Source organism: Carlito syrichta, unplaced genomic scaffold (genome assembly GCF_000164805.1).
Source record: "Carlito syrichta isolate Samal-C Ts95f unplaced genomic scaffold, Tarsius_syrichta-2.0.1 Scaffold302126, whole genome shotgun sequence".
NCBI lineage: Eukaryota > Metazoa > Chordata > Mammalia > Primates > Tarsiidae > Carlito > Carlito syrichta.
In genome coordinates, this window is record NW_007246222.1 from 1,015,518 (window position 1) to 1,028,238 (window position 12,721).

A 12,721-nucleotide genomic window follows, 5' to 3' on the forward strand; every position below is an offset into this window, starting at 1 on the left:
TAAGTACAACAGGAGGGAGGAACTTTCTAGATTGGACACTGGCTCGTTGCCAAATACCTACTTAGGACCATGATTACAACCATTCAGTGTTCAACACAGAAGATTATTGGGGTTTTTTATGTGAGTTTTAATTAATTAATTAATTAATTAATTAATTTTGAGTTGGAGTCTCACTCTGTCACCCAAGCTGGAATGCAGTGGCACACTCACAGCCACCGCAGCCTTGACCTGCTGTGCTTAGGCAGTCCTTCCACCACAGACTTCTGAGTAGCTCAAACTACAGGCACCACCATGCCCAGCTAGTTTTTGTGGTTTATTGTAGAGATGAGCTCTCATCAAGTTGTCCAGGCTGGTCTCAAACCCCCGGGCTCAGGCAGTCCTCTCACCTTGGCCTCCCAAAGTGCTGGGATTAGAGGCTGAGCCACTGTGCCCGGCCATGGGTTTTTAATTTTTAAACAGTTGAAACATGCTGTTACATTTCATAGTATATATGTATAAAAGAAAATTTGAGCTGTGTTAAAGTTGTGATGCTTATAATTTCATAATGTCCTGTTAACCAGATTATAATATTTTTATTATTATAAGCTGACATGACTTTGCCTTAATGTGTTGATCAAAAGTCTTAAGCAACAACAGCAACAATAAAAAGTTTAAAATCACAATTGAAAGAGTATATCTTGTGTTTACAGGGAAGCGGGTGGAACAAGAAACTCTCTTTGCCATTTAAGTGAAAACCAAAGATTATCTTAAGATATGCTTCATGCACTTAGGAATAGTCTATTAAAAGTGGAAACCTAAGCCCAAAGGCTTGTAAGAAACCATTACCCATTGAAAAGAGAGAGTATATATAAAAATATGTACTGAGTCTATTATACCTGAAGACACTCTTTGAACTCCCTTCATTTCCTCTCATAGATGTGTGTGTGTGTGTGTGTGTGTGTGTGTGTGTGTGTGTGTGTGTGTGTGTGTATAGCTCTCCTCTGCTGAGACCTTAAGTATTTATCTTTCTAGTTTCTCATTACTTTACACACTTTAATATGTCAGTCAATTAATAACTTTTTGAATTATACAGGAGACGAGACTAGAATGGAATAGAAATTAGAATACAGAAAAACGCTAGATTAATATCGGCAACTTTTAATGTTGATTAAGTTGTTCATTCCTGTTATTTCCTATTGAGTGGTCCTGCACATTTATTGATTACCAATGGAATTAGCATAATTCTGAAGCTTATTTGTCAATCAAAAGGCAGCCCGCTCCCATCACAAGGATACTCAAAGGAAAGATTGAACATATGGGTCCAGGAAGAGTGTAGAGGATATCTCAGATCAGGGTGTATACAAGCTATCCCTAAGGTGCTTTTGAGACTGAATTTCAAATCTCTCAATTTGGCAATGTTACCTTGCCAGACTACAGCATCACACACAATCACACATTGCCACTCAATGTTTTTCTTGGCCAAAGTAGTACGATTGGAATTTTTGATGAACCTCTTATTTTCATAACTTCAAAGCTCAACCTGATGAAAATAATTTCAAGGAGGAGTGGTCTCAAATGCTCTTTTTTTAAATTTTTTGAGTTGAAGTCTCAGTCTGTCTCCCAGGCTGAAGTGCAGTGGCACACTCACGGCCACCGCAGCCTCGACCTGCTGGGCTCAGGAGATCCTTTCCACCTCAGCCATCCAGGTAGCTGGAACTACAGGTGTGCCCCACTACACCCAGCTAATTTTTTGATTTACTGTAGCAATGAGGTTTCACCAAATTGCCCAGGCTGGTCTTGGACCCTGGGTTCAGGAAATCCTCTTGCCTTGGTCTCCCAAAGTACTAGGATTACAGGTTTAAGCTACCACACCTGCCCTCAAAAGCTCTTTTAAAGGGGCCATCCTTCTAGTTTAAAATAATAACAATATGCCTCTCACTACTTTTTTCCCTAGCAGAACGTTAGTTCCTGATGAGTTCTCCACCATATATTGTTTCAGAAATGAAGGCTGGCCATCACAAGATGGAATTTATAAAATTTTTCATAAAATGCTGTCAATATTGCCTAGTTAGATGATATAAAAAACAGAGAAATGTTGTTTGTATTTGAAGATCAGTAAATGCCAAAAATACTAATTTGAATTATAAATAACCTTTCCGTGTTACATTAAAATGCTGAGAGATCCTATTTTAACATGTCCTGTAGAACTTTTTAGATATCAAAGAAAACATTTATGTTCAGTAGCATTTTAGCATCAGGCCTATTTTATTTTAATTCTTTTTTAAAAAGTTTATTCACATGCTGTGTTAGTTCTGAAGCCCTTATTTTCCATTCCACACAAATTTGGGTTTAGTTCAAGCTCCTCTTCTTAGCTAAATAGCCTTGGAGAGTATGTTGCTCCTTTTTGTCATCTGCAAAATAGAATTAAGTGCAACAGCAAAAGATGCTATGAAAGTGAAATGAGAATACCTGTGTCAATTATAGTGAGCTGTAAATTCATTCTATTTATCTTCAGACTTTGTCCAAGCTCGCAGATTCTTGGGATCTGCCCATGTCTGTCCCAGAAGTCAGCAAAGAGCACAGCCCTTCCCCATTCACACCCTTACCAGAGAGCAGAGCCTCAGTTCTCAACTTCAGCATCATCAAGGACGCACCCCAGACTTTCTGAGTAGGAGATTCCAATGCAGAGCGCAGCGTACTTAACAAGCCCTCCAGGGGATTCTGATGCTCCCAACATTTGAGAATCATTGCCCTTTTTCTATCACTATCCCTCAAGAACTGTAAGTGCTTTGAACTTCATAAACTCCCCTCCTCCCGCCTCCCTTCTTCAGGATGTGTTGTCCATGGTCAGTCACTGCAGAAATTCTCTACTGAAACCAAATCCTAACCACAGGTAGGAGAGGAACAACATACTCTCAGATAGTGGCATAACTAAAAGCACCCCAAAGATTCACCTTTGACTAGGATTATCTCGTGTCACTTGCTGAGGTAGAAGATCGCTCTGCTTTATATCCTTACATTTCATTACAATATGTCCCTTCTGTTACCATTAGCTCAGCCAATGCCAGTTGAGGAAAGAGCTTGGAGCAAGTCTTTCCCATAAGGGGTGCCATGCACATTCCAATGAATGTCACAGAATCTCCTATGTCCTTAGAATAAATTCCTAGAAATCTACTTCTGGCTAGGCCAAGGTAGATATATTTTTGTGGCAGACAAATTTAGATGGCTAAAATGTTTCAGTAGGTTGTGAGCTCTGTCTTTGAAAATGTTTCAAACTTCTCAAAGAAGAATCCTTTGACTCAAAAATCATCTGATTGTACATGAAATAAACCTTGAGGACTTTGTGAAAGTCTTCCATTCTTCTCAGCAGCCAAAGGATCAAGTGTTAGGAATTCTGCATTGTCTGTTTCAGCAATACAGGTATCTGCGACTTACCCAACTCTCGGATGTGTTTCTGAAGCCATCCCTACTCGTTAAAGCTGTATTCTTGATAAACATTCTGAAAAAACAACAAAAATGCTTTCTTTAAAACTCCAAGATGGGCATGGAAGGACGTTCTTTTGGTGCCAGCTGTGAAGATTGCTGACGTGTGGTTTTGCTTTGCAGGAATGTTAGTTCGGCCGGAGAGGAGGCCCGCAGAAGGATGAGAGAGTGTGACGGGCTCACAGATGCCTTGCTGTATGTGATTCAGTCTGCGCTGGGGAGCAGTGAGATCGATAGCAAGGTTTGTTGTGCTTGCATAGATTAAGCATGTTCAAGAATAAAGACTCCCTTGGGACTAAACAAGGACTCACAATAGCTAGTGCAGTATTTCACACTTTCCTTCTGAAGTCTATCTTGATTTCCTTGTACGACTCCAACACTTTCTAGACAGGGCTTCTAATTCTAGCTTAGAACTACTTACCTAACTTTTGTGTAGCAATGAGTAAAAATGTAGATTAAGTTACTCAAACCACAGCTGTTCCAGATGAGTACGTAAACTTTTGAATACCACATTGCTCATGCACTTCTAGTTCTTGTTTAATAAAATCCACTTTTCAAAGAAAAAAAGAATGTTAAAACTACCTGGGTTTTAGCCGGGCTTGGTGGCTCAGCCTGTAATCCTGCGCCTTGAGAGACTGAGGTGAGTGGATTGCCTGAGCCCGCAGATTGGAGACACCTCTGGGCAACTTGGCGAGACCTCATCTCTACAATAAATCAAAAACTAGCCGGGCGTGGTAGCGTGCGCCTGTAGTTCCAGCTACTTGGAAGGCTGAGTTGGAAGGATCGCTGGAGCCCAGCAGGTTGAGGCTGCAGTGGCCGGGAGCAGCCACTGTACTCCAGTCTGGGCAACAGAGTGAGACTCTGACTCAAAAAAAACCCAAAAAACAAAAAAAACTACCTGGAATTTGAATTATCCTATATTCTTATAGGTTAGCATTTTAACAACTGTTAATGACTTTGATGCCAATTAAAAATGCCTGCAAGATCTAAATAAATGCCGCAGTGCTAAATCAATGAGGCTGCCCAACATAATAAATCATCAATGTCTGTTCAGTGTTTTAGTTCACAAACCAAAACAGGATTGGGTGGGCATTTCTGGTGATTGAGCTGTTCTATTTGTTCTTAATTAAACTAGTTTCTGATTCACTCTAAAAATGAATTTGTAATTTTATATATCCTGTCATAAACACAGACTTTACCAATACTTTTAAAGTAATGAATGTGATAAATATGATATAAACACAAACTTTACCCATACTTTTAAAGTAATGAATGTGATAAATATGATAACTTAATCAGGGTTTCTCAAGAGCCATCCTTATTGGCATTTTGGGCTGAGTTATTCTCTGTTGTGGGGGGCCCGTCCTGGCCTCTTCCCCTAGATACCAGTAGCAGCCTCTATCATCACACCAAACAAAAATGTCTCCAGACACTGCCACATGTCCTGTGGAGAGTAAAATTGGTCCTGGTTGTGAATCGGGTTGAATCTTATGGTTTTTAACCCAATTCTTCATCAGAATTGCCTTCAGGGCATTCATGTAAATACATCTACCCAAACCCCATTTCGGATCTCTGAATCTGAATGTCTAACTCTGGTCTTAAGTTTTTGTACCTTTAAAAGTTCATCAGGGCCAGATGCAGTGGTTCAGACCTATAATCTCAGCACTCTGAGAGGACTAGGCTGGAGGATCACTTGATGCCAGGAGTTCGAGACCTAGGCAACATAGTCAAACCCCATCTCTACCAAAAAAATATAAAATTAGCCTGGCATGTTGGCATGCCTATGTAGTCTTAGCCACTCAGGAGGCTGAGGCAGGAGAATCACTTGAGCCCAGGAGTTCGAGGTTACAGTGAGCTATGATCACACCACAGCATTCTAGCCTGGTCAACAGAGCATATTCCAGTCTCTAAAAAAGAAAAAAAAAACAAGTTTATCAGGTGATTCGATAGTCATCTTAAAAAAACCTCCCTTAGGCCGGGCTACGTGGCTCAGCCTGTAATCCCGCGCTTTGGGAGGCCGAGGTGAGTGAATTGCCTGAGCCCGCAGGTTCGAGACTCGCCTGGGCAACTTGGCGAGACCTCATCTCTACAATAAAATTTTTAACTATGAGAAAATGACGGATGGTACTGGGAAACTATGGGGGGGAGGGGGATGGGATTAACAGTAGCAAATATCTGTCGGGGGATGGGAAAACACTTCTTATCTACAGGGTGCCTGAATGAAACGTCATTGTACACCTACCCTTAACTGTACCCCACAAAACCATAATAAAAACTACTGATTAATGAAAAAAAAATAAATAAATAAAAAAAATAAAAATAAAATAAAATAAAAAATTTTTAAAAAATGAGCCGGGCGTGGTAGCGCACGCCTGTAGTTCCAGCTACTTGGAAGGCTGAGGCGGAAGGATCGCCGGAGCCCAGCAGGTTGAGGCTGCGGTGGCCAGGAGCGGCCACTGCACTCCAACTCAAAAAAAGAAAAAACATGCCTTAGTAGATGGAGCTTTGAAATGGACTGTCTAGTCGGGAATATGGTATAATGTAATTTAGTTGTAAAGTCAGGTAAAGAACAGATAAGAGTAATTCCATTCATGTAGTTATTAATTGGCTTTGTGGATAATTTGGCATAGCACTTCTTTTTTTTTTTTTGAGTTGGAGTCTCACTCTGTCGCCCAGACTGGAGTGCAGTGGCCGCTCCCGGCCACCGCAGCCTCGACCTGCTGGGCTCCGGCGATTCTTCCGCCTCAGCCTTCCAAGGAGCTGGAACTACAGGCGCACGCTACCACTCCCGGCTAATTTTTTTGATTTATTGTAGAGACGAGGTCTCAGCCAAGTTGCCCAGGCAGGTCTCGAACCCACGGGCTCAGGCAATCCACTCACCTCAGCCTCCCAAAGCACAGGATTACAGGCTGAGCCACCGAGCCGGCTGGCACTTCTTAACCTTGACTCCACACTGGCATTACCAAGAAATGTGGGGAATGACTGATGTCCGAGCCTAACTTGGGATACCTAACTGATACCTTCTGGGACTCCAGCCCTTTGAGTACCAAGGTACCATTTAAAAAAAATTTTTTTTTTTTTGAGTCAGAGTCTCACTCTTGCCCAGGTTGGAGTGCAGTGGTGCACTCATGGCTACTGCAGCCTGGACCTGCTGGGCTCAGGTGATTCTTCCACCTCAGCCCCCAAGTAGCTGGGACTACAGGCACGTGCCACCATCCCATTCTAGAGTACCAGGTTACCATTTAAGCAATTTTGGACATTGCTTGTCATCTTATTACTGCCACTCAGTTAGGTGTGCATTTATTCATTTACTATGTGTCATTAATTTCAAAGATGAATATAATGTCATAAAGACTAAGTGTTCCCCTTTTTATAAAACCCTAGAGCCACCATTTAGGACCTTTTTTGTGTCATTGACAGGAAAATTAAATCCCTAAAAAGGTGACTAGTGAAGACATCTTGAGTATTTATAGATAATTGTTGGCATAATAGACACGTGATTTGTGAAAGAGCTATGGAAGGTAAGTCACTGAAGCAACTGTGCCAAGCATCCTCATATCCAGAGTGGTGACAGAGTGAGGCATTGGAAGACTAAATCTCTCACTCTAATGAATACCAAAAGAGCAGTAATACTAGCTGGACCCTACTGCTGAAAATAAAATAGGCCAGGCGTGGTGGCTCAAGCCTATAATCCCAGCACTTTGGGAGGCCGAGGCAAGAGGATTGCCTGAGCCCACAGGTTTGAGACCAGCCTGGGCAACATGGCAAGACCTCATCTCTACAATAAATCAAAAAATTAGCTGGGCGTGGTAGCCTATAGTTCTGGCTACTTGGAAGGCTGAGGCAGAAGGATCACCTGAGCCTAGCAGGTCGAGGCTGCGGTGGCCAAGAGCATGCCACTGCACTCCAGCCTGGGCAACAGAGTGAGACTCCAACTCAAAAAAAAAAAAAAGAAAAAGAAAATAAGAGCAAACAGTCTCTTGCTTTGGCCAATTGCCACCACCAGCACTGAAGGTTAAGACAGTCTTCGGGAGTCCGACTCAAGGACCAGTTTGCTCTGTGACACAAACATCTTTTTCCTGATGTTTCGGGTGACTAGACTTCTAAAATTCTTATAAGATCTTAGAGATCATCTCTTTTAATATCTACATTTTTCTCAAAAGAGGAAGTTGAAATGCTTGGGAGTATTCAGGGCTGGAGTCAGAAGATCCAGATATCCCTAATGGATTAAGATCCCAGAGCTGGCTGGCCTCAAGACAGGGCCGATATATGGTGCCATCTCCACCTCCCACTGGCTGGAGGACCATACCCAAATGGCCACAACTTTGTAACAAGGAGGGTAATCATAGCTAAATGCCAGGACTATTGAAAGGATTGGTTGTGATAAATTCCTCAGCAGTGCTTTGAGGGCCGGATTGTGCTATTGAGTTTCAACTTATTATTATTATTGTCATCACTATTATTATTATACTATAATTTCCCACTCAGCCCTCTGCTTGGCCACTTCTGGGCTTTCACACTGACAAATAAGGGGTGGAGGGAAGGAATACACATTCTCCTTAAGACCAGAGAAGTCAATGTGCAATAGAGCCTGGATTCCAGGCAAGCTTCTGGCTCTGCTGTAATGGGACCAGCTTGTTGAATGGCTAACATATGGTAGAGGACTCTACAGACAACTTCCAAATTAGCCCTTCCTAATAGAATATAAGGAGTCAGAGTGACCCTGGTGATCAACCAGAACTGCCAAACACGCTGTGGACTGCCATGTATGTGGACCATACTCCTTCCGCTGCATCCATATCCAAGTCTTTTTTCTTTTCTTTTCCCCGTTTCCTTTACAGCAAAGCTCTTGAATTAGTAACTCCCCCTAACCAAGCCAGACTACTAAACTCCAAGAGGCTTAATGAGAGAGAAGTCCAATTCCTGTGATCCCCTTGCCTCCTCCCACCCGTCCCCAGCCCCTCGTTCTCTCTCCCCACCCCACTTCCCCCGACATCATCTCCCCAGCGGCAGCTAGATTAGAAAGCATTTCTCACAACTGCAGATTTATTCCCCAGTAGTCATTTGTTAAACAGAGGAATGGCGGTGCCTCCAGGGAAGACAGAACAGCAGGATGAGAAGGAAGTTTGTTCTCCCAAGTCTTTGATGTAAGAAAAATCAGTTTGAGCTGATTGAAAAATCGTTCTGACTTCTGCCATAACATTTAGCTTTCAATGAGAGACTTTTCTCTCTTTCATGCATTGTCCTGTGTTTACCTGCTTTCTTGCCAGTGCCTTGTTTGATGCTAGGAGGATGCTTGAAATAGAAAATCAACTTGACTCAAAGCCTGTGGGATTAGCAGCCCCTGAAATCTTGAAAAGCTGACAAGAAAGGTCTAGAATGGCAGGGGCTCCAGAGATATACCCTGGAAACTGGTTTTCCTACTTGATTTTCACACGTCCGCAGTAATCAAGTAAAGGGCACCAGATTTTAGTTACCAAATTTCAGTTGATGGGGAAAAGCAGAACTGGGATCCTGCAGCCCTGGCCCATTCCAGTCCTAACTCAGAACTGCTGAGAAGTGGCGCCATCTGGTAGGAGTTACCAACAGCTCTGATTCTCCCTTCCTGCATCTGTACAATGGAATCATGCCACCTTCCTTCAAGAATGTCTGTTATATAGTAAATGCCTGAAAGACAATAGCCAAACTGGTATGACTTCAGAAATAAAACAGTTAAGTTTAATTTTTCTGCACCGTTATTTTGCCTTTAAAAAAAGAAATTGGGTAGTTTTCTCCTCCTCTTTCCATGGTTCCTTAAGTCCAGAAAAAAGGTCAAAAGGTCAGCTTTGTCTTAACCAGCAAACTTTTCTGCAAAGAGAGTGAATATTTCCAGCACACAGTCTCTGTCACAACTGCTTCATTCTGCCACTGTAACATAAAAGCAGCCCCAGACAATAAGTAAACAAACGGGTATGGCCATCCTCTAATAAAACCTTATGTACTTCAGGCTGTGGGCTGAATTGGGCCCATGGGCTACAGTTTACTGACGGCCTTCTTTTTTTTTTTTGAGGCGGAGTCTCACTCTGTCACCCAGGCTGGAGTGCACGCTCACAACCACCGCAGGGCTCAGGCTATCCTTCGTACTCAGCCTTCCAAGTGGTTGGAACTATAGGGACATACTACCACACCCAGCTTAATTTTTGATTTATTGTAGAGATGAGGTCTCACCAAGTTGCCCAGGCTGGTCCTGAACCCCTGGGATCAGGAAGTCCTCTTGCCTCAGCCTTCTGAAGTGCTGGGATTACAGGCTGATGGTCTTCTTAACAACCAGAAGTCATTAGAACTGGTATTTTAGCAAATACTTTTGTGGACAGCACTATTCCAAGGGCTGCATCTACTAGTTCGTTTAACCGTGCTGCTGGTGCTATTATCATCACCTGCAGTTTACAATGAGGAAATAGAAACACAGAGAGATGTAGCACTTTGCCCAAGACCGCACAGCTCAATAAATGACCTAGACTGGAATCCAAGCCAGCTAGCCCTACTTCACATGAGCTAGCCCTAGGTCACATGCTTGGACCTCCAAGCTGCACTGTCTCCCGTCATTGTTAATCATAGGAACCCTTGTGTAACCTGTACTGTGGCCCAGGCATTCTTTCCAGAGCTTACATGCTGTGTTGGGTTCCTTTTGCTGTCATAACGGATGACCACAAACCTGGTGGCTTAAAACAACACAGATGTATCATCTTACAGTTCTAAAGATCAGGACTCTCATCGAAGTATTGTAAGGCCCATGTTCCTTCTGGAAGCTCCATAGCAGAAGCTGCTTTCTTTCCTACCCAAGCATCTAGAAGCTGCCTGCAGTCCTTGACCTGTGGCCTCTTCCTGCATCTTCAGTCAGCAATGGGTGGTCACATCTTTCTCACATCACTAACCCTCCTGCCTTCTTTGAATGACAGGACCCTTGAGAGCACACGGGCCCATGGGACAGTCAGATAATCTCCCCTATTTGACAGTCAGCTGGTTAAAAGCCTTTTTTTAATTGTTATTTATTTACTTTTTAAAAATTTTTATATGAAAGATATGAGGTGCAATTGAGGATTAGGTATACAAATGTTCATTATGCGGGTACCCTTGTTGATGAGGTGTGCCCCCCACCCGGGCAGATTCCCACTACTACCAATCCTCCCCCACCGACCCCCACCTTCCCCACACCCTGGCAGTTTCTCACCACTTAAAGCCTTTTTCTATCTGCAATCTTAATTTTCCCCTCTCTCGAGCCGTAGGACCTAACATAGTCAGAGATTGGGTTGTGCACATTTTAGGAGGGTCATTATTCTACTTACCATATACACCTCCCTTAGTTCACCTAAGGCACACAGCAGCCTACAATGTGTGTGTCCCATTATGATCATTTTACAGAGGAGGATATTGGGTCCCAGAGATGTTGAGGACATTGTCCAGAGTCACCCAGCTAAGTTGGAGACTAAAGTTCTGCAGGTGTCTTGTTCCATAACATGTGTCCTTAACCAGTTAAACATTTTTGCTATGAAAATAAGAGTGTCAGCCATTTCAAGAAAAAATAACAAATCAGTAGACTGAAACATCTGTGTCCCACATGGGACCACAGTCCCTCACTTGCCTGGGACAACCCTTTTTGTACCTGTTGCCCCTTTGACATCCAGAACATTCCTCAGTGGACTGTAAATTTAGTGTCATCCACCAGAGCTGACCGAAATCCAATATCTGTACTATCCATGACCCCAGTCCCTAATCCCCAGCTGGAGAGTTGAGGCTGGGGGCTGTCTGGAAGTGGACGATATGTGGGACTTCTTGGGTTATAAATTCTTCCTCTCTCACGGGTCAACTTCAATCAACAATGACAGATGTTTACAGAAGTAACTATTATTGATAAGTAGTTCCTTTGCGGGGGAGAAAAGGTCTTATGACCTTTCCAAGTTTCTCTAAATTCTTTCCACCGTGGCTGCTGGGGGACCTTTCAGAAGCCAGTCACCACATCCAGAGAGGAATTTGTATGTGGACTGATGCCATTCCAGGGTGGAAGAGGGGAATGCTGGGTGCTGGGTCATTTTTATTCATTCCTCCTGTTTCTCCTCTTTTTTTTTTCTTTCTGTGTTGTCCAGACCGTTGAAAACTGTGTGTGCATCTTAAGGAACCTCTCGTACCGGCTGGCAGCAGAAACGTCTCAGGGACAGCACGTGGGCACGGACGAGCTGGACGGGCTACTCTGTGGCGAGGCTAATGGCAAGGACGCCGAGAGCTCCGGGTGCTGGGGCAAGAAGAAGAAGAAAAAGAAATCCCAAGATCAGGTGATGTGGGCTACTCACAGCTGCATGCAATTATCCCCTTCCCTAATTGCAGTGTTCATATTTCGCCTGTGTAGAGAGAGATGGGGCTCGGCGATTCCAGCGAGGTAAAATCACTACTGCGTCTGCACACGTTTCCTGTGGGAATTTCGCAGCTGAGATGGTGGAACATGAAATGACTTTGCCCATGTCTTGCAGCTGAACCAAGTTAGGAAATTTATAAAAAAAAAAAAAAAAAGCCACCCAAGTCCCAGTCAGGCTCTGACCGCCCAGCTCTTAGAGCAGTCATAGACGCAGGCACTGGTTCGTCTGTGTTTTGATTCACACATTGATTAATGTCCCTGTCGGAGCCACACAGGTGGTAGAAATGCATGGAGGAGGAGAGGGGGAGTGAGAAGGAGGCTGAGAGGCACAGAACCCATCATGGGTCTGGAGCAGGTGGGAAACGCTTCGATGTGTAGCCTTGGACTTCCTGTTTGAAATGGGCATTACTTGGTGCGAATTCACAGCCCTTCCGACAGGACAGCATTAAGGCTTGGCCTTGTGGTCACTTCAAACAAATTCAGAACATTGCTCAGCTGAAGACCCAGGCCTCTTCAAAACAGACTGCCCTCACCTCCTGAGCTGGGAGGAGTTCCCTGCTGGGAAACACAGGCCGCAGGCGGCAATGCTTGGCCCTGGTGCATCTGAACAGCCTCCATGCCTGTCTGGGGTCTCTGGGCCACCAAGCCCCTCACCCACGGCCCTGCCAGGAGGACAAGGAGTGGAGGAAGAAACTGCCCATTCGGCTGCTGGCCTTAAACCCCACAACTGAGGATTTTCTCATTTCCCCGGACACTGAGGTCCCACATCCAGTGAGGCACTGTCCAACTTTCCCAGACACTGAAGATACGTACCCAGCTTTCTCTCAACACTGTGGCTTATGTTTAACCTTCCCTGGACACTGAGGTCAC

The 12,721-nt window shown here is 43.8% G+C and overlaps 1 protein-coding gene across 3 annotated transcripts in view; it reads left to right on the forward strand.

The window, feature by feature from the left end:
- CTNND2 (catenin delta 2) overlaps positions 1 to 12,721 on the forward strand; it is a 981,613-nt gene that overhangs the window by 822,260 nt on the left and 146,632 nt on the right. For all 3 annotated transcript variants that reach the window (XM_021711379.1, XM_021711381.1, XM_021711380.1), the window contains 2 exons: positions 3,586 to 3,703; positions 11,586 to 11,771. In XM_021711379.1, coding sequence (XP_021567054.1) covers positions 3,586 to 3,703; positions 11,586 to 11,771 — 304 coding nt within the window. The remainder of the gene's footprint in view (positions 1 to 3,585; positions 3,704 to 11,585; positions 11,772 to 12,721) is intronic.